This window comes from Lissotriton helveticus, chromosome 1_1 (assembly GCF_964261635.1).
Source record: "Lissotriton helveticus chromosome 1_1, aLisHel1.1, whole genome shotgun sequence".
In the NCBI taxonomy this organism is placed as follows: Eukaryota; Metazoa; Chordata; class Amphibia; order Caudata; family Salamandridae; genus Lissotriton; species Lissotriton helveticus.
Genome location: NC_136057.1, coordinates 632,448,046 through 632,472,119, shown reverse-complemented (window position 1 = coordinate 632,472,119; position 24,074 = coordinate 632,448,046). Strand labels below are relative to the sequence as shown.

Here is a 24,074-nt window from a genome sequence, read left to right as displayed (position 1 = left end):
TTTCCTGCACATGACCTACCTTACACCTAAAGGCCTACACTCTTCCCAATCAGACGGTCCCTGCAATACAGTTATAGTGGGGCAGGCTTTTTCTTTGTAGAATGGCAGTGCAATGCTTTTGGAGCTTGTGGTTACAGATTTAACCCCTTCCACGCTCATGACGAGCTCAGCTCGTCATGAGTTACGCCTGTCGTACGCTCATGACGAGCTGAGCTCGTCATGAACCTCGGCTTTTCGCAAAAGTCAGCGCACAGTGGGGAAAACCCGCAGCGCGCATGGGGTTAAAGACAACTATGTGCCTGCACCTTGAACTTACACCGCAGAGCTGCCTACTGGGCAACATTCAACCTCCAAAGTGCAGGAAGTTGGCCAGACGCAGGACCGCCATCACCTGGATGGTACGAAGAGCACCCAACTTTGACCTTTGACATAGTGATGTACAGGAACGGCCATTAGCTGAGGGATCTCACATAAGGCTAAGTAGGTGAGACAACAAGGTTGTTCAGGACCTCACAGTATGGAGGAACCTCTGCGACATATCCTAGATCCCAAGACCACCGCAGCCTCCTCACATAGTGATAGCATGGCCTACGATGGGGATGTTGGATCTCATGGGGATTGTGAAGTGGACTCCACATAGAGGTTTCGAACATCTTGGCGTGCCTATGTGTTAGCAGATACTATTTCCGGGTTGGGCTCTCAAAAATCATGCATGGGATGCTTGGTTATCAATATATCTTTCTGTAATATGCCCACTATGCTTCTATTTCAACTACTGCTGTCTGTTTAATACAAAACTGAAAAATAAAGGTTAAAAAAAAGGAACATATATCTTCAGTCCTTACCATGTGAAATCTGATGAATCTGAATACATCCAATAAATGCAGTGCATTTCCACTGACATTGAAGTGCATGGTCATCATAATGTAGGACCATTTTTCTTGAAGATTTGTTGGAGTTGTTTGTTGTGGTGTTCCTACTCGTGGCTATTCCACAAGTAGCAAATGAGAGCATGATCATCTGAATCCCTGGTAGATGAGCCAAAGAATGGTCTATCCATATTGCTATTGACCAGTCCCATGAGTTGTGTCTCCTCCGAAAGGATGCAGGATCTTGTGCCTGCTTGGATCTGAATAGCCTGGTTAGCTAGTCGATGTAGAAACACTTGTAGACCTAACTAGATAGCCCACAGCTACAATACATTTACGTGGAAGGACTTCTCTTCCAACAACATGTCCTTTGAGGCTAGCTCTAACATGTGAGCCACAAAGCTTCCATAAAATCATGCATAGTCATGATGAGCCTGTCAGTTGAGGGTTTAATAGGCAGGCAAGTGGTGGAGCTTCCTGGAAATCACCACACGGGAGCTTGCTTGAGGCAACAAATGACACTCACATCGCCCCACATGCCTGTCACTGTAGTTCCTCCAAATGGACAATTAATGCGTGAGACATTACTTGGTGTCTTAATAACTTTTAATACTCCCTTCCTGATAAATCCATGAATGGGTATTGACTTGACAGACTTCTGCTGTTACTTTAAGTCATGAAAACAGCATCATTCTCCACGGTTAAGATAGGTAGGCAAAATGTTATGGCTGCTCTCTCAAATAGGGCATAAAAGGGAGCAAGATCATCCAGAGGTGACTTCAGTTAAGGAGTGACCTCTGAAACGTGAGTCGTGTTTTGTGAATTTGTAAAGAGCACTATTATCCGCAAGGCAATTCTGGCTCTGGGCAGGTACTTGTGCCTAGCTCAAGAAATCATCTGCTGGAAGATTGGTTAATTGAAAAGCCAGGTCTTCAGCTTCTTAAAGAAGAGAGGAGGAGGAGGCTCTGCTGTGGATATGCAAGTCGTTCCATGCTTTAGGAGCGATGTAAGAGAACTCTAGCCTTCCGGAACTGGTTCAATGTATACGTGGGATGTTGGCAAGCAGAAGTCCTCGAAGTATGGAGCAGTGGTGTCTGGATGGTTGGTGGTAGGAAATCTGACTATTCAGGTAGGTGGGGCATAAGTTGTGTAGTGCCTTGAATGTGTGTGTGTGAGGAGTTCGAATTGAGTGCGTTTGCATATCAGAAGCCAGTTTAGTTCCCGGAGGTGTAATGTAATGCGAGTTCTGTATGGGAGGTTGAGGAGGAGTCTGGCTGAACAGCTCTGGATGGTCTGTAGTCTTTAAGCGAGTTGCTTAGAGATCCCGGCATAAAGGGTATTCCCATCATCCAACTTGCTGGTAAGGCATGAGTAACAATTTTCCTTATGTTGCTGGGAGGCAGCATCTTCAGGGAGTGGAAGCAGGATGTATTGGCGGCATTGACTTGTGCAGTCATGTCTAGTTTGCTGTTAATGATTTTTCTGAGGTTTCTGGTTCGGGGTTCTGGGTGTGGGTCTGAGGTTGGCCAGACACTAGTTGGATTCCTATGGTGAGATGTTCTTGCCGAAGATCACTACTTCCGTCTTGTCTGTGTTGGCCTTCATCCAGTTAGCAACTCCAGGCATGAAGGCTTTGAACTGGTTTCTTGTGTTGGGAGTTTGAGAGGGAGAGTACAAGTTATGCGTCGTCTGCGTAAGAGAGGATGTTGATGTGTGCGCAGATGCAATTGGTCAGAGGCATCATGTACGCGTTGGAGAGGGTGGGGCTGCGCGATGAACCTTGAAGAACTCCGCAGATACGTTTGCAGGCTTCTGAGGAGTACGGTGTCAGGCTGAAAGCTTGTGTTCTATCCGATAAGAAGGAGCAGATCCAGCAGAGAGCAGGTCCTTGGATGCCAATCTCATGAGGGCGCCTGATGAGGATGGTGAGTGAGACTGTAAAAAATGCTGCGGAAAGGTGCAGGAGTCTGAGCACAGCTGTGTCTCCTCTGTGAAGGATCACATGAATACCATCTGCTTATGTACTGTGAAACCAGACTGTGTGGCATTGAGGAGCTGGTAGTTGCTGAGGTGGTCGGTGAGGCGTTTGTGGATTTGCTTCTCAAAGACCTTATGGTAGGAGGGAGAATTGCCTGTAGTTGGAAAGCGTGGCTGGGGCAGCCAATAGTTTTTTTAGCAGGGGTACGATGTTGGTTAGTTTCCAGGTGTCTAGGAAAGAGGCCGAGTCACTGAAAGCACGGAGGATGGGTGTCAGTGCTTCACTGATAGGTAGTAGTCCATGGTGAGGGCAAGGTTCAGAAGGAGCTCCCAAACGGATGGTCCTCATGAAAGCAGCAATTTAAACATAGGTGACGGCAGGCCATGAGGTCAGGGTTTGTTCATTGGTTGGGCTCGGTTGAGGTGAAAGCTGCTGTAAATGGAAGTGATCTTGTTAGAAAAGAATTTCAAAAGATTGTTGCAAAGGTCTTGTAAGAGGGTGATGTTGCGGGAGGGAGCAGGTAAAATGTAGCAACTTCTTCCTCTGGTGCCTCCCCGGAGCACTGTCGCTCAGATCTCCATTCGCCCCCATATTTTGAAGTGTGGGTGGTATTGGACATAAAAGTGGAGGCAGTTGTTGAGGGGATGAATCTGTTGAGGTGGCGCAGGAGGTGCTGCCACAACGGGCTACAATGGTGGCAGCTGAAGATGTTGCTGAGTTATAAGAGGCTTGGGCACGTGCTGGAAAGCCATACAGTAAGGCTGCAGCACCATGTTTGGAAGGTGTCCATCATTTGCTGAAAGGTACTAAGAAAGACACCTGCATCCTAGGAGACTCCCGTCTGTGCTTTTGACCTCATAGGGTCGCTCATAGCTTACAAGGCGGTAGTCATACTCCAGGTGTTTCAAGTAAACTCCCATGGAATCCTTATCAACCGGCAATTGTCCATATTCCTCTTCAGTGGGTTCATTACTCAGGAGATGAGCATCCTGTTGGGCTGGACTTAAGCCTGCATCCAGCAGTTCCTGGTCAATGATGTCTACTTCCAGCTCTGAATACATAATATGGATTAGTAGTTAAGAGGAGACTTTCAATGGTAAAGGGTGAATCGGAGTAAGAGACAATATAACTTCTAGCGAAGTCGGTGTACTGCAGTCTTGTGCCATGGTCATAGAGGGTATCATCAGAGGAGCTGCTATCATCAACAGTGTCTGTGCTGATGGGAGAGTCACCGTCAATGGGGTGTTTATCACCGCTGACCCTATGGATCTTCATCATCATTAAAAGTAAATCCTTCGATGGGGGCAGTCATCGAGTCACAACCCACAGCCAGAGAACAGTAGTTGATGTCCTCAAAAACTATGTCTCCTTGGGACTGTTCTCCATTCTGCATGAGAGGCTTCCTATCAAACAAGGTTCAGGCACAAACTCTTACGGAGCCTCTATGAAGCAGAATTTTCCTACCATCTGGGTACAAAGTGCTATGAAGCCTTCTTTGGTGCATTTCTAGAGGACATTTTACTTCTAAGAGGCGGATCCAGGTGCTTTTTATAACAATAAAATAAGAGTTCTGGATATTCTAATTGAATAAGTATTCTAGATTTGATGAGAATATTTCTGGTTTGTACTGGACCTACCTGTAGATTACTCAAATCATTGAATAACTCCGGGCACAAAACTGAATCCACAAAATTGTAATTTCTCTAATGCACTAGCATGTGAACACATGAATCCAGGAATTATTTGACTTGGCGTATGGACCTTGATGCGCTAACTAGCACAACTAGATCGAGTGGGAAAGGGTCTGCTTTTGAATCACTTTGCCTTTCTTGGAACCAACATAGCCAAGAAAAAGCAGATCATAAATTCAGTAGTCGCAGTTAATGGCAATTTAAAAACAGAGGGCTATGCAAGGATCAAGAAGGGAATTTGACCTTTTAGCTTCCTTAAAGAGCAGCACCAGGGGTTGCCTCTGGAGAACCAGCGCAGTGTGCATCCATACACCTCTGAACACAGGTGTTAGCTCACTACATCTACTAGATCAGACTTAAAATATGTTGGTAGTATGTTGAATTAATGGAGTCTCGAGGAAGAGTTATTTCAGCCTTGAAGAAGAGTGAGAGATGATTCTCATAATGAAAGAGGCAACGGCCACAGATGTGGAGCCCACATAGGGTAAGAAAACCATCCTGCACTCAATGCTTTGGCTCAAAACTGGGTGGAGAAAACAATATCCACTGAATTTGCTGTAGAGGAGACAATCTAAGGGCTCTCAGAACAAGTGGTGGTAATGGAAATGCAGCCAGGAAAGGGAGTTAGCAAATGGTGATCTCTTTAGGAGCAGGTGCAGAAAACGGGCTACCCGGAACAGAACTTAGTGCCATTTAGGGTCAAAGCAATTTAGGGCATTAACCTGCTGGAATTGAAATAGAATGTCTAGACAACCGGAGGAGGGAATCTGGACTTAAGAGTACAGGAAGACCCTGCACATATTCAATCTGAATCGCCTGCATATACTAAGTCAAGTTTTTGGTGACGCAGAATGAAGGTAAATGTAAATTGATATGTAAATTGATACTTGTATAGCGCACTACTCACCCGCAAGGGTCTCAAGGCGCTTGTACGAATACCACTGTGGAACCCATCCTGGCTTTCCCTGTGAGGTGTCCACTCCTGGGCACCCCCAAGGTGGAGGCCAGGCATCCTTAGCGTTGTGGGGGCCGTTGTGGAGATTAAGCAAGCTATTGCCCAGAGTTGCAGAGTGGGACTCCATGATTGGAATAGGCACCGAGGCGAGAATTATCAGGTCCGTGGAATTTTTTAGCCCAAGACCCGTCGAGGCGGGGAATTGAACCCTGGTAGTGATGGTACTGATGATAGGAACTCTTACAGGTTTCCACAGAGGACTTTGATGCAATGACTCTGAAACTGGTGGTTCAGTAACAGTGGCACTGATTATTGCGGAATCCAAAGAAACGTTTTAAAGTAGTAATGAAAAGCAAACACTTGTTGCTGAGAATGCTCAGCAATTTCACTTTCCAGCTCGGAGTCCTGTAGCCCTGTCTAGGAAGAAATTTACTTCACAGATATAGAATAGATATAGTATATTCTTGCATAAACAGGGCTGGTGGTGTCAGTGTTCTTAACTGCATGCTTGAGTGAGTGGACTATGGAGAAAATCAGTCTGTGTTTACATGGGTTGATTCAGCAAAGGCCTTTTACGAGACCTTGCCTATATACAGATAATGGGTGAAATTGACTGGGAATACTATTACCGTTTGGAATTGGAGTATGGTGAGGGGCAACTTGGAAAATAATCAGAGACCCCCTCCAAGAGTGATGGGGGAAATTTTACCTTAGTGTATTTAGTGTATAATAGTGCTATTCTATCTCCATTTTGATCCTCCACTGGGGATCAATGGGGCTTGCAGTGCTATCAAATTTGTTTATACTCAAATTTACAGGAAGTGGTTTCTTAACTATGTAAGCAGAAGATGGAAACTCTTAAAATTGTGCTCTTGTGGATATGCTCCTCTAAAATGAGTTGAATAAAACTGGCTTAAAACTTAAAAAATTGCACATAAGATTACTGTTTAACACACCAGTTAGTTCGAAGATATATTTTTACCTAATTTTATCAAAAACTCTTGCTCTAGATCCTGAACCTGTCTCATTGCATCTTCCAGGGAGTTGCAGAGTTTGATCTTTGGCCGCAACAGCTCTAATGTATCGCTGATCATGTAATCAATATCAATGGGGAATGGGTGATCCTTTGTCCAGATCTCTAGAGATTTCTTCCACCATACATATCGCTGAAAAGAAAATACATATTTCAAACTGTTGGCTTAAACATGTCAAGCAGAACACTTGAAAACAACTAAATTAAGGGAATTTTGTGATAAATGTATGTGCAATAAGACAGATTTTACAAGATTCTAAGCTTATAAGCTTCAATTTAAAAAATGTAATACACAACAGGTGTCAAACCCCACATTAGCCCAATCATAAGACATTCAAACAAATAAATACAAAGCTAATATGTATGGATGTTGTTTTTTTAAACTAATGTGCACTAATTAGCTATTTTTTTAAGGTGGTTGGAAGCCCTGGCAGGAAGAGAGTTGGTAACCCAACTTCAATTATGACAGTCAAGACCTGCACCTGGGCACATAGGGGCTGAGACACCAGGAAAAGACAGTTTGGTGGCTGTGAAGCGCGAAGGACCTACCTGGTGAGAAAACCAATGAAGATGCAAAGCTCTGCACCAAACAGTAGGAGAGTGCAACAGGAGCAAACTCTAAGAAGAATATGAGACCTACCCCAAAGCAACTCCTGCAACACACCACCTAAGCAAAATGATCCACAACCTAAGGGTTATGACACCCAATGATATTTGCCAGAATGTATACCCAACACCAATAAAGTAGCAGGATCTATTTGGTGAGTGGTGAGACTTGTTCTGGAAGCAAAACACCCCCTGCTACACTGCAAGTCGCTAAGGAAAGCAAACCAAGCAATTAACACCTATCTGGGAGCCAAGGGGTTAACCAAATTAAAACATTCTAAGCAGATCAAGGTGGCACACATGGAGAAGTCACTGATAGAGCCCAATGTCGTTTGACAGGGGAACACAGCCTGAATGACCACCTGTACCGTATGCTGCTCGCCATATAGGAGACCCACAGTGTCCTTAAGGAAAAGATCGGTACAGTAATAGTAGACGTAAATCTTATACCCAAAGTTCACTGTAAACTAACAAACTCGGTTGGGTTGTGGCATCCTGCCTGGGGTGGTGAAGCATTGGTTGGTCCGTGGTCACGGAGGATTGGCCCAGGACCAGAAAACAAGGTAGTGGGAACTGGTTCTTCTCATCAGAAACTTGTGGTCTCCAGGGTTCTATAGCAACCTCCCTGGGGTGTTTGTATCGTGTAAGTGGCAGTTGCTCGGGTGTGGCTGAGGTTATAAGAAACTTAACATGGCCTCTCATTCCTGTGTGGTGGTCCTTCATTGTATCAATTATACATACCACAAAAAACGCTGACCAAATTAATCCTGAAGCAACGAATTATCAAACTTACTGAGAGAATATTATTATTATTATTAGGGAAGTCTTGTATAGCGCATGGTTACCCTAGAGCATCTCAGCGCTTAACCAAACAGAACAAAGTTTAAGTGAGTGGAAGGAACAGCGATCTAACAAAAACGATACCAGGAGTTTAGTGGAAAAGATGCAGAAAATTAATCTTATAGGAGTGACATATGGGTGGTGATACTGCTGAGGGCTAAAACAAAAAAAACAGGTTTTACCTCTTTACCTGGAAATATGGCTAACTAAAATAGTATTATAGAGAAAAATGGTCCAGTGGGACTCTTTCAGAGTGTAATTCAATGGTATCTTACTTCAATTTAGATGTATGAATAGTACTTAATAAGAATATCAATATTTAGTTATAATCAAGACAACTGAGCTTTCTCGAGAATCTGATCAAAAATTTTCTTTTAACAATTTGTTTTGTAGGTTTATAATATAGTTCTTTGTGAATGAAGTGCAGACAACTTAGTGTGTGAAAAAGGTGAACGAGTGACTTATATACATCTAAAACACAAATCTGTTGACAATCCATGGTTTGTCCAGGCCTCGAAAATGCTGAGTAAAATGTTATCAGGTCGAGCAATTTTTTAGCACCTACTAATACCTTCTGGCAGTAAACTTGGGCTACAAAGGAATGAGCAATAAAGATGCCATTAAAGAACAAGTTACTTACTTTCGGTAACGATATATCTGTAAGAGACATAGCTCAGTTATAGATTCCTTACCTTTAGAATTACCCCTAGGCGTAAGACTGGATCAAAGGAATTTTTTCATCAGCAGTACCCCATGCGCGCCGAAAGGTGGTGCCAGTCGGCTCCGCATTAGTGTTTGGCGTCTTGGTCGCCGGGATGACATTGCGGTAGCTACTTAGACGACGCCCTCGCGCTCTGAAGTCCGTTCTTTTACACGACTTTCCACGCCAGAAGCGCAGAGCCATGCAAGACACAGGCCACTGGCTCACAAAACTAGGGCCCTGAAAGGGATTCCCTAACCCTAGCAGTCAGTTCGAAGAACGGATAGGATGGGTGGGGCGGTAGGGAATCTAGAATTAATCAATGTCTCTTACAGATATATCGTTACCGAAGGTAAGTAACTTGTTTATCTGAAAGAGACAATTAGTTATAGATTCCTTACCATTAGAATAGATACCCCAGCAATACCAACCCCGGAGGTGGGTCTGCGAACCAAGTTCACACCAGAAAGTCCTGCAGAACAGACCGGCGAAAGAAGCAGTCTCTCCGGATTTGGCTGTCCATGCAGTAGTGTTTTCTGAAAGTGTGCAGAGATGCCCACATGGCTGCCTGACAGATGTCAATGAGGGGGACTCCCCATCCCAAAGCAGTGGTAGCTGCCGTCACCCTGGTGGAATGAGCGCGCAATCCCACTGGAGGCTCCTTCTTTGCCAGAGTAGCAAGCTTTGATGCCCAAAACAACCCACCTAGAGATTGTCCGTTTCTGCACGGTCCGACATTTTTTGGCGCCTACGTAGCCAACAAAGAGCTGGTCATCCACCCGGAATTGCTTGGCACACGTTTTGGATCAAAGGAGGTGGAGCCTCTCTTCCTCCTTAGAAGGATGCAGAAAGAAGATGGGAAAAGTGATCGTTTGACCAATATGGAAAGAAGTAACCACTTTAGGAAGAAAAGAGGGTCGAGTTCGAAGGACAACCTTGTCTGGATGGGCCGCTAGAAAAGGAGGTTTCGAAGATAGAGCCTGGAGCTCACTCACTCTGTGAGCAGAATTGATGGCAACCAGAAAGGCAGTCTTTAGAAGTGAGAAGTCTGAGAGGACAGTTATGTAGCGGCTCAAAGGGAGCGCACATAAGAAAAGTAAGAACCAAGTTCAAGTCCCACGGTGGCATTACTAAGTGATCAAGAGGAAAAAGATGAGTAATGCCCTTAAGAAAGCGATTTACAACAGGGGACTTGAAAAGAGAAGGCTGATCAGGAAGCCTAAGAAAGGATGAAATGGCTGAGAGATAGCCCTTAAGAGTGCCCAGATCAGAGCCCTGCTGGGCCAAAGAAAGGACGAACAAGAGAACCTCAGAAAGAGGGGCAGAACATGGATCCACAGCCTTTGCTGGGCACCATGCCACAAATTTGTTCCACCTGAAGGCATATACCGTCTTAGTGGAGGTACGCCTGGCTGTCAAGATAACATCACAGACTTCGGGAGGAGGATTGAAGACTTTCAACTATCGCAGCTCAATCTCCACGCAAAGAGGTGAAAGCTGGACAGGATCGGGTGGAGGACTGGCCCCTGCTGCTGCGACAGAAGATCCTCCCAAAGAGGCAGTCAGATCGATGGCTGTGTGTAACAGCTCGGGATACCAGACTTTCGTGCCCAATACAGAGTCACAAAAATGACTTGGGCAGGGTCGCGCTTGATCTCCTTCAGTCCTCTGGGCAGAAGTGGTATAGGCGGAAAGGCATATAGAAGACTGCAACTCCTCTTGCAACTAAAAGTGTCGCCTAGCGAGTGTTGCCTTAGAAATTCCAACAAGCATAATTGCTGACATTGCAAGTTCTCTTCAGTGGCGATTAGATCTAACCAAGGCTCTCCCCACTGCCGAAACAGTGAAGACACCATTCGTGATCCATCATGCACCTGCGGCTGAGTTCGTCCACCCTGGCGTTCAGTGAAACTGCCAGGTGTTGTACCACCAGGATACGCCCTGATGTTCCAGCCATGTCCAGAGAAGGAGAGCCTCTTGACGTAGGGTCCATGACCCCACCCCGCCCTGTTTGTTGCAGTACCACATGGCGGTGGCGTTGTCCAAGAACACCTGCACTACTCTTTCCCGGACAGAGGGAAGGAAAGCCTTACGCACAAGACGGATCGCCCGGAGCTCTAGGAGGTTGATGTGAAGCCAGGACTCCGCCGGAGACCAGAGGCCTCAGATCTCCGCCTCCTCCATGTGGCCGCCCCACCCCAGAAGTGATGCATCCGTCACCACTGTGAACTACAGTTGGGAAAGGGAGAGGCATCTGTTGTTGACCCAATCCTGGTTCGTTAACGAACACTGCAATTGTCATGCAGTGCCCTCCAAGATCTAAACGCAATCGGACAGATTCCCCTGATGTTGTGCTCACTGGAACTTCAGGTCCCACTGCAGAGCCCACATATGCCACCTGGCATGATGTACCAGCAGGATGCAGGAGGCCATGTGGCCCAGCAGCCTCAGGGTCAATCTGACCGAAACCCGGGATAGAAGCTGAAAGATTGGAATCATAACCCGAATATCCCAGATTTGCTGCTCGGGAGGATAAGCCCAAAACTGCATTGTGTCCAGAACTGTTCCAATGAAAAGGAGCTTCTGAGAGCAAATCAGATGTGACTTCGGCATGTTGATAGTGAACCCAGCAAATGCAGGAGGTCCGGCGTGTTCTGAAGGTGAGAGACTACTGCATGGGGCGAGCCCACCTTCAATAGCCAGTCGTTCAGATAGGGGAAGACTGGAACCCCTGATCTGCGGAGATAAGCTGCGACCACTGCCATCACTTTTGTGAACACCCGAGGGGCGCTGGTAAGGCCAAAGGGGAGGACGGTACACTGAAAATGCCTGTGGCATACAGTGAACCGTAGCGAACGCCGGTGGGCCGGCAGGACGGGGATGTGAAAGTAAGCGTCCTGCAAGTCCAATGCTACCATCCAGTCTCCAGGCTCAAGGACAGACCACACCTTAGCCAAGCTTAACATCTTGGATTCTCCTTCCAGGGGAAGCGGTTGACGTCCCTGAGGTCTGAGATAGAACGCAGGCCTTTGTCCTTCTTGGGCACCCAAGAAGTACTGGGAGTAGCAACCATGACCTTCTTCTGGCACAGGGACACGTTCGATAGCGCCCTTGGCTAAGAGAGCCACAACTTCCTGGCGGAGATGGGCCAAGTGATCCTCCAACATACAATAGAGTGTTGGTGGCATGGGGGAATGGGTAGTCTCCAAGGGGTAGAGTCGACGGGGAGGGAGTACCCCTTCGGACTATCTGCAAAACCCACCTGTTTGACGTGATGTTGTGCTAGTGGGGGAGGTAATGGCAGATCCTGCCACCCACTGGCAACTGGTTGCCCTGAAAGGTTGGACTTGGAAGGTTTGGAGGCTGCTGCAAAGGGGACTTTGGTGGACTGGCCCGCCTCCTGGCCCCCAGACCTAGGAAACTGGGTCCCACTGCCCGCAACAATGGTACATTTGAATAAACACCTACTATAGACATATGATATAATATGCTGATTTGTACGATTAACCTTATTTGAATTTATTTTAGAAATATAACACCAATTGGGAAGCGCTAAAATCCACTATGTGCATGTCGCATTCTTATAAATAATAAGCCTACAAAGAATGAAGTAACTTGGTATGTCATTCTTATTGCACACACTTTTTATATGTCAACACCACCCATATGTGTTTGAATCATGTACCTCTAGCAGACTTTTAGATATGAGGGTTGGAAGGATACGTAAAATATGGTTATTTATAAAAAAACTGTCAATGTGGAAAATACTAGAGAAATGATCTGCGCCTATTATTACCAGGCTTACCCCTTTTTTAAAGTGCACATCTAGGCACTAGGATTCAGAAACGTCAATGCGCTTGTTGTACATGACCCAGCATAACCACCAAGCAGATCTTACGTCACTTCAACACAGCGTACATGGTCGTATACTTGCGCCAATCCTTAAAGCTTCCACACTGTTTAAATGTTTCCAATTATTTTAGAATATGCATACACTTTTCACTGCACTACGCAGCATTACACACACGTGCGGAAGTAGAGGTCTGTTTTCTGCCTCCATGTACGATGACAGAAACACAGATCACATCCACGGTTCACACTCCCCAGCCAGGTCTGAACACACAGAACTGGCGATGAGTCAGGCCCTTTATAAACCAGATGCAGGCCTCTGCTCCTTGTCACTATACCCCAGCAGACAGACACACGCTGTTCGGCTTCTCATCAATATCGCTACAGGCTTCAGCGGATGTACTCCAGAACTAAGGTAAGCAGGCACACGCCCTGCAAGCGGCTGCCACAAGCGAGTAGATTTATTCTACTGTCTAAGACAGCGCATTTCACTAACACCTTGATCTCTGCCTCCAGATATCGCAGTGAGATTACACTCACCCTCCCTAAGAGTTCACTAAGACTACGTCTACGAGACCGACGATAAATGGAAGTCTGCTTTCATAAATGCGCTTAAAACAGTAATTAGGTAAGCGCTTGTGTCTCGTGTCCATTACTTGTTTACCCCACAGCGCTGATAGGATTCACACAGATGTACATGCTCCCCTCTCCACAGACTCCCTTGGACAGCGCATTATCCTTGCCAATGCTCGCAAAAAAGATTCCATACTGTGCTCATTCGTTTTATTTGCCTGTTCTACACTCATCTCACACTCGAGATAAGTTTTTGATCATAAACCATGGTGTATCACTATGTCTAGCCTCCAACCTACTGTATTAACACCTTGGCTGCTTGTCAGATTCATCCCCTGTGCTGGACCTTAATGTAAATGGGTGTGGACATTGACGAGCACAGCTCGTCATGAGCACCCTAGAGGTATACCTCATGACGAGCTGAGCTCGTCATTAGCACGGAAGGGGTTAAATGCTAACCATTGATTATGTAATTATCTCCCATATGTAGCTCCCGGCTCGGACTAATGCGAGTACTTTTTCCTTACCTATCCCACGGTGCCTCACCCTCCACACAAGCTGGGCTAATACCCTTCAGGTACTACACCAACAAGACGTGCTTTTTCCTAATTCTCGCACTGCCGCTTTGGGTATCAGAGCGCTTTACATCAGCAATGGAAGTGCACAATAAAAACAATCATACTAGTTGACCACAGACGAGTTATACAGGTGTTAAAACCAATACAAAATACAGATAATAATATAAGGAAAACAAAAATGATTAAAGGCACATAAAGGTAGAGATAGGATAGCAAGTTTCAGGAACCAGAATGTTATTGTAGATAGGAAAATGTATAGAATGTCAAGGAGGGTTCAAAGGACATAGTAAGCAGAAGGTGGTAAAGAGAGGGGGAAGGGGGGGCGACAGAAGGAGAATGGGAGGGGTGAATGGGGGAAGAGGGAGAATTCTAAGGAGGGAGCAGGAGAGGTTGTCATAGAGGAGATCAGGGATTTAATTTCCCCAGAATGTAGAGAGTAGATGAATTTTATTTATTTATTTATTTATGAAACTTGTAAAGCGCACAAATGCCCGAAGGCGTCTCGGCGCTAGTAACAGTAAGCTAAGACTCTAGAGGACATGCGACGGGGAGCTATTGATTAAATAGCCATGTTTTGATTTTTCTCCGAAAAATCATCAAAGATTGGGACGATCGTATCTCCAAGTCCAATGAGTTCCATAGTTTTGCAGTAGACACCACAAAACGTCTGTCACCCCAAGAAACCGTTTTGGTTCTAGGCACGGACATCAGGAAGGCATTAGCGGACCGAAGCGGTCTATTGGGGACATGAAGTGAAAGGGCATTTAAAAGAAAGCGAGGTCCTTGGTTGCGGGTTGCTTTATAAGCAATGCACAAAGCCTTAAACTTTATTCTGTTCTTCACAGTAAGCCAGTGGTAGCTTTTTATTACATGGGCGATAGGCATAAACTTAGGTGTGGCTGAGAGCATTCTGGCAGCTGCATTCTGCACCGATTGCAACTTATGAATCACTTTCTGTTGGGTGTTCATAAACAACCCATTGAAATAGTCCAGTGAGGACATTACAAAGGCAGTGATCAATGTTCTGCCTGAACAGGGAGGTAAGTAAGGTAGGATCTTTTTAATGATTTTAATTTTATAGAAGGAAGCAGATGCGATGGTATTTGCATGAGCAGCAAGCGTAAGCTTTTCATCCAGAATAACTCCAAGATTTTTCACTTTAGCAACTGGATTAGGAGGAGGACCTAAGTCAGCAGGCCACGAGGAGCTGGACCAGATCGGATGGAGTTTGCCAAAAATCATAACCTCCGTTTTATCAGAGTTAAGCTTAAGGCAGTTTTCTGCCATCCATTTACTGATGGCAAGCATACCTAGTTGGAAATTGGCTGCTACTCTCTCTCCATTGTTTTTTATCGCTAACACCAATTGAGTATCATCGGCATAGGATGTTAGGGGCTTTTTTAAATCTGGGGTAGGAGGGGTTGCATTGAAGGTCTTTGGGTAGGGCATTCCAAATGGTTGGGGCCTTACCTGAGAGGGAGCGGGATTTTGAAGCAGCTTTTTTGAGTAGGGGGGTAATGAGAAGGAGAATGTTGGAGCTTCTCAGTGTTCGGGCACAGCCAGCTTTTTTAAGTTTAGTGGAGAGGTAGGATGGGGTCTTCTGGTAAAGGGCTTTGTGAGTAATGCAGGCAATTTTATAGGAGGATCTGCCTTCAATGGGGAGCTACTTGAGGGACTTGAAGGCGGGGGAGATGTGATCCAAGCGTTTACAGTTTGCTGTTAACCTGCGGCAAGGTTGAGAACGGATTTGAAGGGGGACAGGTGGATTTTGGGGGTGCCAGAGAGAGAAGGGCATTACCATAGTCTATTTTGGATAGAACAAGAGACTGGATAATTAATTTGAAGTCTTCAGCTGGGATAAAAGGTTTGATTTTTTTGAGATGCCGGAGAGTGAACAGAGCACTTTTTGCAGAGTTTTTGACGTGGGAATTAACCCCTTCCATGCTCATGACGAGCTCAGCTCGTCATGCAGTACACTGCTCGTGTGCTCATGACGAGCTGAGCTCGTCATGAACAATGGGAAATAATGAGTACCAGCGCTCAGGGGGAATAGCTGTAGCAATCATGAGGTTAAGTGTGAGATTATTGTCGAAGGTGATGCCTAGTGATTTAACTGAATCGGCGAGGGAGAGAGTAGTTTAGCGCATTAAGGTCGGCGATCCATGTTTGGATGAGAAGAGGGTTGTTTTGGGGAGAGAAGAGGATGGTCTCAGTTTTTTTAGGGTTGAGTTTCAGATGATTGTAGTGGAACCAGGTTTGGATCTTAGTTAAGGCCGAGTTAAGGTGCAGGATATCCCCATGGGATTTAATTTTATAGTACAATTGGGTGTCGTAAGCATATAGGTGGTAGTTGATTATTTCTTGTTTGAGTATCCGGGTAAGGGGTTCCATAAAGAGGTTAAAGAGCGGGAGAGAGGATAGATCCTTGAGGAACGCCAAGGGAGACAGAGGTTGGGCTAGAGAGGCAGTTTTTAATTTTAATTTGTTGGGTTCTATGTTGAAAGTAGGAAGTGAACCAAATAAGGACAGTGCCACGGAGGCCAAAGCGATTTTTGAGTGTGTTTAGTAGGGTTGGGTGGTAAACAGTGTAAAATGCCGCGGAAAGGTCAACAAGGAGGAGTAGGTAGGTATCACCCTTATTCAGGGCTAGGTGAATAAATCGACTATTTTGAGCACCCTTTGCGGAAGCCAGATTGGAGGGGGTCAAGCAGGTTGAACGTGTCAATGTGCTTGTCCAGTTGGAGGAGGGCACATTTTTCCAGGGCTTTGGAGAGGAGGGGTAGTTTGGAGATGGGGCGGAGATTATTAGGGTCGTTGGGGACAGCTTTGGGATTTTTGGGGATGGGAGTGATTTGCCAGAGTTGAATGGAGATGGGTAAATTCCCTGTTGAGAGTGAGGCGTTGATGATGTTGGGCCAGTAGGGGACAATGAAATTTTTGAGATCTTGGATGAGTGCGGAAGGGAGAGGATCTTTGGTGTGGGAGGAAGGTTTAATTTTGGCTAAAATGTTGAAGACCTCCTGTTCTGATACAGGGTGGAAATTATGCCATGAGGCGTTATTTTTAAGCGGAAGGGAAATGGGTTCTCGAGGGGTAAGAGAAGGGAGGGGGGAAGAGGGGGTCAGGGAAGTGTTCAAAGGGGGGGGGGGTAAAAGAGGTGCGGTAGTCAGGGGTGGTTGGGGGTGGGCAAGGGTAGAGTATTGAGGAAGGAGCGGTCTATTTTTTCGATTTTTTCACAGAAAAAGTTGGCAATTTCTTCGCATTTGTTAGTGGAGGCAATCAGGTTAAGGGGTGCCGGGGCGGTTTGGTTTCTAATAATATTGAACAGTTCTGTAGGTCTGTTTTTGGCACGTGAGAGTTGAAGACGTAAGAATTATGCTTTCTTCTCTGAGAAGGTGTGTTTTTTGTAAGAAGCTCTCGCTGTTCTAAGGAAGGTAAGATGGAATGGGGAAGGGTGTTGTCTCCATGTTCTTTCTGCCAGTCTCAATGAGCGTCTTTTTTTTTTTTTAAGGTCTAGTATGATCCAAGATTTAGAGGGGGCATTTTTTTAATGATTTAGTTTTCAAAGGGGCAAGTTGGTCTAACACCTCTGTTACAGTTTTGTTGAAATGCTCCGTGAGATCATTAGCATTAGAAAGGGGGGGGGGGGTGGGAACTAATTTGGGCTTGGAGCTGATGTTCCAGGGCGCCAGGAGGGATTTGTTTAAAGTTTCTAACTACGACTGTAGCTTTATTTATTTTTCAGGGGTGGGAGGGGCTGGGGGAGATATTGTGAACAGAATGAGATGATGGTCAGACCAGTCGATGGGGATGATGTTGGATAGGGATGTCAGATCTGGGTTGGAGAAGATTGTGTCTAGGATAGCTCCTTTGGCGTGGGTAGGGGAGAGGCAAAGTTGCTTGAGGTCGCTAATCTCAAGGAGATTATTGACGAGGCTGATTGCCGGGTCATTAGGTTTGTTCCAGTGGAGGTTGAGATCTCCTAGGAAAGGTTTTTGGAGCTGGAAAGTAACGATTTAGTAAGGAGGTCGGATAATTCTTCTGCAAAGGGAAGGGGTTCACCCGGGGGATGATAGATGTTATGCATTCGTATAGAGGGGGAGCATTTCATTTTGAGTTTGGCGCCTAAGAATTCGAAGGTTGTGTAGTCAGTGTTATTAATAGGGGAGAGTTGAAGTTCTTCTTTAAAAATGATAGCTAGGCCACCCCCAATTTTTTCAGGTCTATTTCTTATGAGAATAGAGTAGCCAGGGGGGGAAAGAAGGTCGATGATGGGTGTCGAATGGTCTTTGAGCCAGGTTTCAGTAAGGAAGGCGATATCGATGTCTTCGTTAAGAATGGTTTCCGAGATATCAGTCGCATGTTGGACGGCTGAACGGCAGTTGACAAGCATGCAGGTCAGGGGTTTGGCGGGGGGTGGGGGAGGGGGGGTGCAGGGGACTAATTGAATACTAGCGAGTTGAGGGGAGCTAGGAGGCTCCAGGATTCTGCTGGTTCCCAAAATAACAGGGATATTAGAGTGCAAGGGGAGAGATTCTTTTGGTGGGAGGTCGTTAAGGTAGGAGAGGCAGAGGGTAGAGAGGTTAGTGGCGGAGTAGGTGTTAGAGGTTTGTAGGGGTCTGTGAGAGCGGGAGAGGAGTGGCGTTGTTAACCCATGTTTGGGATCTGAGTGTTTTCGTGGGTTAGCATAAAGGGGGGTGGGGCAGGAGGGGCAGTCGGTGAGTTTGTAGGATTTGAATCGATTGAAATCTTTCCTGAGTAGGGTAAGTTCAGTAGCTAGGGTAACAAGATTGTCATCCAAGTTACGAAGTGTCTGGCTGAGGCTTAGAAAGAGGGATGTAGAGGAGATTGGAGTGGGCAGGATTGCGACAGGGTAGGGTTCGGGTGAGGGTGACGTAGAATGTCATTGGAGGAGGACGGGGGCAGGGCATGTACGTGGGGGGGGTTTTAGTCCTTATGGGCTGGGTTGGAGGGGGGGGGAGGGGCACTGGGGAGGAAGTTCGGTGTTGGGGGTGGAATGGTCGTTGTGGGGTGTGGGAATATAGAGTTGTGTATTAGAGGAGTGGTGGGGTGATGATTTCGGAGTGGAGGGTGGGCTAGGAGTTAAGGGGGAGGGTGAGTCAAAGCTGAAAGGAGTGTCAGTGTGGTAGGGTGATTCTCTGGGAGGTGGGGGGATTTAGTCGGGGGTGGGGCATGGCGCTGGCCTCGGTAGAGGGGATAGTATTACGGAAGGAGAGAGTTCTAGTATGGGTGCCAGAGTAGTAGTTGTTGTAGGGGGACTGTTGTTAGGGAGATTGTTAGGAGTTGTGGCGGTTGAGGGGTTGGGGGATTGAGGGGGTGTTGGGGGGAGAAGTTAGTGTCAGCTGTTTAGAAAGAGGAGTTCGAAAATTGTGAGGTGTTGTTCAGAGGCTTGGATTAAGATATTTCCAGTTTTGTAGATGGAGATGGTTATATCACCAGGGAAGAGTGAGGAAGGAGAAGTGGTAAGTTTAAAACCATGGGGGATTTTGACTGCGCTAGATACTGGGAGGTGGTGTAAAAAGATGCTCTTCCATTTGGAGGGGTGTTTGGTGTAGAAAATACAGTTAGTTTTAATGGGGGGATGTGGGGCTGTGGTAGTTGGCTTCGATAAGGGTTTCGGGTTGTCGTTTTAAATCTGTATGTTTAAGATTTGTTGGGCATTTTTCGAAAGTCTGGGAGGATATGGGATAGTCCAGGAGTTTGGTCCATGTTTGGTGAGGGCGGTCTGTTTATCGGTGGGGGTCTGAGGGGGGGGTGGTGTGTGTGACATTGAGGTGGGACATGGTGGTGAGGTTAGGTTAGTAGAGAGAAGGGGAGCGAGCGAAGAGGTGGGGGGAGATATTAAAGATAAGGGGGCTAAGGATATGACTGCGGCTGGAGAGGGGGGCTAAGGTAAGGGCGCAGAAGGAGGAGGGAGTGGGGGGGAGGGGTTGAGTTTTTGAGAGTTACGGCATCAGATCCGGGGGGGGGGCGGGGTAGGAGAGAAGAGGATTGGGGGTTGGGGAAGGGAAATTTGTGGGCAGTGGTAGGGTAGGACAGGAAAACGTTAAGATATTAAAAAGGTTGTCAATGTAAAGTGGAGAAAGGAAGAGGAAGGAGAGCAGGCTAGTAAGATAACAATATATGATATGCTATGCTATTTATTACTTGTTAAGCGTGCGAACGCCCAAGGGCTTCTTGGCGCTGAGGAGAGAATCAAAACATAACAGTGCATAAAAAGACATAAAATCACTATTTAAAATAGGCCTGAGTGAAAAGAAAAGTTTTAAATGCCTTCCTAAAGACAAGAAGGTCCCTACTGTGTCGCAGAGTCAGAGGGAGGGAGTTCCACAAGGAAGCAGCTAAGAATTGAAAGCTGCTACCTCCTTGTCGTTTCTTTTTGAAACGAGGGACCACAAGTAGGTCTTTGTGAGCTGATCTCAAGCTGCGTGAAGGTTTGTATCTGCTCAACAGTTGTCTCAGGAACATTGGGCCCTTACCCTCCAAGGCCTTAAACACAGTGCAACCCACCTTAAATGCGGCTCTCTGTTCCACAGGCAGCCAGTGCAAAGTCTCTAGTCCATGTCTAATCGATTCCCACTTAGGTACCTTGCAGATGAGTCTCGCAGCTTGATTTTGCAGGTATTGCAATCTTCTGAGTTGGCCAATAGGCGCACCCAGATAGAGGCCGTTTGAGAAATCGATGTGAGACAGGACCAGAGCACTGACTGCCTGAATTAAAGCCAAATCAGTAAGGAGGTGAGCAATTTTCTTAATCTTCACACATCCTCACACATTATATACTAATTGATACTGAAAAACACAAAATAAACTGGTTGAACCAGGCAAATGGAGCGAGGTAGAGGTAGGTGACCAGGCTAGCGGAAAACAATACATCACTGATAAAATACTGACTGACACTGATTCCCATATTTTAAACAGGTTGTGGAAATCGAGGTTAGTGGATCCTTGTAGAAAATTAAATTAATCACGCTTACTGTAGAGCCAGTCTCCCAAGTATTGCTACTCAGCTGTAATTATTATGGACCAACAAGGTAGAAAGGGGGTAGAAAGTAGTAGTATGGCCTCCACTGGAGTGCAAGATAAAGTAGTCTAGACCGTCTGTGACATAGCAATACAAACTTGCAGATCAGGAAAGGAAAGAATAGTGCAACGTTATTTTGAAGGTGAAGGTAGGTCACTAGGTTGTCAACAGGAGATGAAATACTGTGGAGACAGTAACAGCAAGCTATTCTGGAATTTCTACAGATCAACAGGTAATTGAAGTAAAAAACGCATATAGGAAGGTTTAGACAGAGGGTTAGAGGGAATAAGTTATGTAAGGCAAATCTGTTGGACGATGTACATGGTGAGGCCACCAGATGGAGCTCCAGGATAAGAGAGTTCTATTAGTTAGCCGTGGAGGATAGATCTAATCAGGAGTAGAATAGTTTTCTAAAATAAATAGGGAATTGAAGAGTAAAATGGGAGAGATGACAGCAATGGGAAGATAGTAAAAAGGGGAAACAAACACAGTGAGGGTAAGCGACCTTAAGTTCAGTTGGGCTCCAACAAAAGTCCCCCAGTGAGCTCACAGAGGTTAGCAGTGAGAGCATTCATCAACGTCATTTGCAAGTCTTAAACATTTGGACAACTGCCCAGAGTGCGAAAAAGTTGAAGAGGACCCTTTTTTCAGACAAGGGGTTAGAAAGGGCCAGGTGGGCTTGTGCCAAATCCCCAAAACAAAACATTTGGGAATCCAAGGAATTTGGTGGCATGAATCAAATCTCAGAGGATGGAGTGCATTCTGAGAACCAGAGGCAATCACCGGGTATGAGATGGCCAACGCATGCAGCCACGATCGCCTTATAGTGGGGCACCATCGTCCGCCATCTTCAATCAATCAATCAATCAATACATTTGTAGAGCGCACTATTCACCCGTGAGGGTATCAAGGCGCTGAAGGGAGGGGGGTGCCGCTACTGCTCGAATAACCAGGTCTTGAGGTGTCTCCTGAAGGTGAGATGGTCCTGGGTCAGTCGTAGGTGTGCAGGGAGGGAGTTCCATGTCTTGGCTGCCAGGTAGGAGAACGATCTTCCTCCGGTGGTGGCTCTGCGAATCCGTGGGACTGCCATCTCTTCAGTTCACCGCCGTCATGTAATCAAACACAATCACAGAGGTGAGGACTCTAACACAAAATGGCCACTTCCCAGTTTGGGCAATCATATGGTGCTGTTTGCAGCGGGCAGCGGTGGATCGGGGAAGGCTCCAGGCGACGGCAACAGAGGAGGCAAATGGAGGAGGGGGGGCTTGGTGCGTCGCCAACGAATGACCTGGAGGGCAGGGGCGGGCGTGATAGCCGCAGGTCCAAGGAACTACGGTGGTCTGAGGCAAAAACCAGGCAGGGAAGTCAAGCGGGAGCTTGCGGTCCCGGCATGTAGGGTGCAGGTCAGTCAAGAAAATAAACAAATGGGGGGGCCATGTAAGACGTGTGCCTGCACTGCTCCGGCAAGCTACAGTGATCCGACGACTATACTGGTGGCCCGAGGTCCCAAAACACAGCATACATGTAGCCCAGGAGGTCCATATGCAACCCGACATCAAAAGGTGGCGTGTATGGGTTGAGGTTTGCCTGTAATCCGTGGCGGACGAGACTGGTGCGTGAGCCCTGGTGAATCTCCCAAGATGGCGGCGCCACGGAGTTGAAAGATGAGACAGTGTGATCGAGGATATTGCAGGCGGTGGGGAGCTGTAGGTCCCCCGCGGTGTACCGCTGCTTCTCCTGAGAATAGGGACAAAAGATAGTGAGAGGGGGAACCCTAGCGGAGAACCACCTCGGCCCCAGAGAATCGGCCTGGCGGAGGGTGGATGAGCTGCCGCCGAGATCGCGGCTCTGCCGGCCGAGCCGCCACTGCCGGGCGGCGTGGGTGAGCTGAGGAGGGCGCGGTGACTGGAGCGCACAACGGAGGGCACTAAGCCAGGGACACCGGTAGCTGGGAACCGCGACTCGCCAGTGAGGGAAGCCCGGTGGAGCTGTGGGGAGGGGCGGTGCACCTGTGGCTATAGCGGGCGTTGCCGCTCTGCCGCTGACTGCTGCCGGGAGTGTGATGCCCTTGGAGCGCTGCACCGGCCCCGGGAGGCCGGACAGATGGTGAGTGCAGGGGCTGTCGCTGCAGCCTAGGACCCGGCGGAGGCGGGCGGCGAGGGGCACAGTGCCCGAAGTACGCAACAAAGGGAAGCCACGGAGCTCGAAGGAGGAAGGGTCGGCAAAGTCCCTGCCAGAGACCAGGCCTGGGATTAACCCTTAGGCCAGTGGCGGCTGGTGACATTTGAAAGTGGTGAGGCGTAAGAGATGAGTGCGGTGCGCTGTGGCGAGCGTAGCCTGTAAATTTTGAAAAAAGAGCAGCCAAATTGTGCATCTTCATGGATATTTGAGAAAGCAAGCATGTTAATAAAGCCAATTGGAAAGTGTAGCAATTACATCAATATAGAGATTTTGTATGATAATATAATGTAGGTTGCTGCTTATCAATATAACCACAGATCTTCATTAAAGACTTTGTGATAAATAACAATGCTGGGTACCTCACATATTTCTTTATTTATAGATATCCTGTAAAACAAATCCTTAAGTTACTTCCCTCGGTTAACCGTTTGTATTAACACGGTTACATGTCACTCTATCATTTGACACACAATATATAGAAAATATGTGAGCAATTCTAGAAAAAGTTATTAGCCAATGCCAGAATCACTGTTTTAAGTGCATTGAATCACCTTGTGTTTTGCCTTGTAATTTTATAATCTACTGCACTTTAAACGCATTTTCACAAGACCACGCATTATTATCACATTTTGTAACCAGAGCCCCTTATTAATGCTGCAGAGGAGTGATTAGCATTTTGAGGCAAACAAAGGTGTACTTAGTTAGTGGGACATTACCCCGCTGTCATTAAATTATATCCATGATTTATGATCTTCTGTAGCACTGAGCTAAAACTTTGAGTGATAATGAATAGATTATAAACTAGATGAATCAAAATGATAAGGAGCACAGCTGGTGCTCAAAGTTTATTTTAAATTACAGCACGCATCTCTGCCAAGGATACAAGGAGGAAACTATTCTCAATGTACTTTGTCAATTATAACAATATGACCACATACTGAGATTTACATTATGGTGTCTGCAAATACCAAATAATTTAGAGAGAAAAAAACGTTTTCATAAGAAAACTTTCTCCAATAGGTGTGATTTGTGACAGCATCCAACTACCAACTCACCAAAAAGAATATCAAAACTTAGAACCATGACTCACATTTCGTAATGATGTACACTCTGTCCAATGCCCGCCTTAGATGAATTCCAAACAACCTACATGCATGGAATCGGTGTTTAAAAACG

General features: G+C 46.4%; 1 protein-coding gene across 10 annotated transcripts in view; it reads right to left on the bottom strand.

Annotated features, from left to right (window-relative positions):
* Nucleotides 1-24,074, bottom strand: part of UPF2 (UPF2 regulator of nonsense mediated mRNA decay) — a 1,696,571-nt gene that overhangs the window by 593,894 nt on the left and 1,078,603 nt on the right. For all 10 annotated transcript variants that reach the window (XM_078674159.1, XM_078674161.1, XM_078674162.1 and 7 more), the window contains one exon: nucleotides 6,476-6,659. In XM_078674159.1, the coding sequence (XP_078530285.1) occupies nucleotides 6,476-6,659 (184 nt within the window). The remainder of the gene's footprint in view (nucleotides 1-6,475; nucleotides 6,660-24,074) is intronic.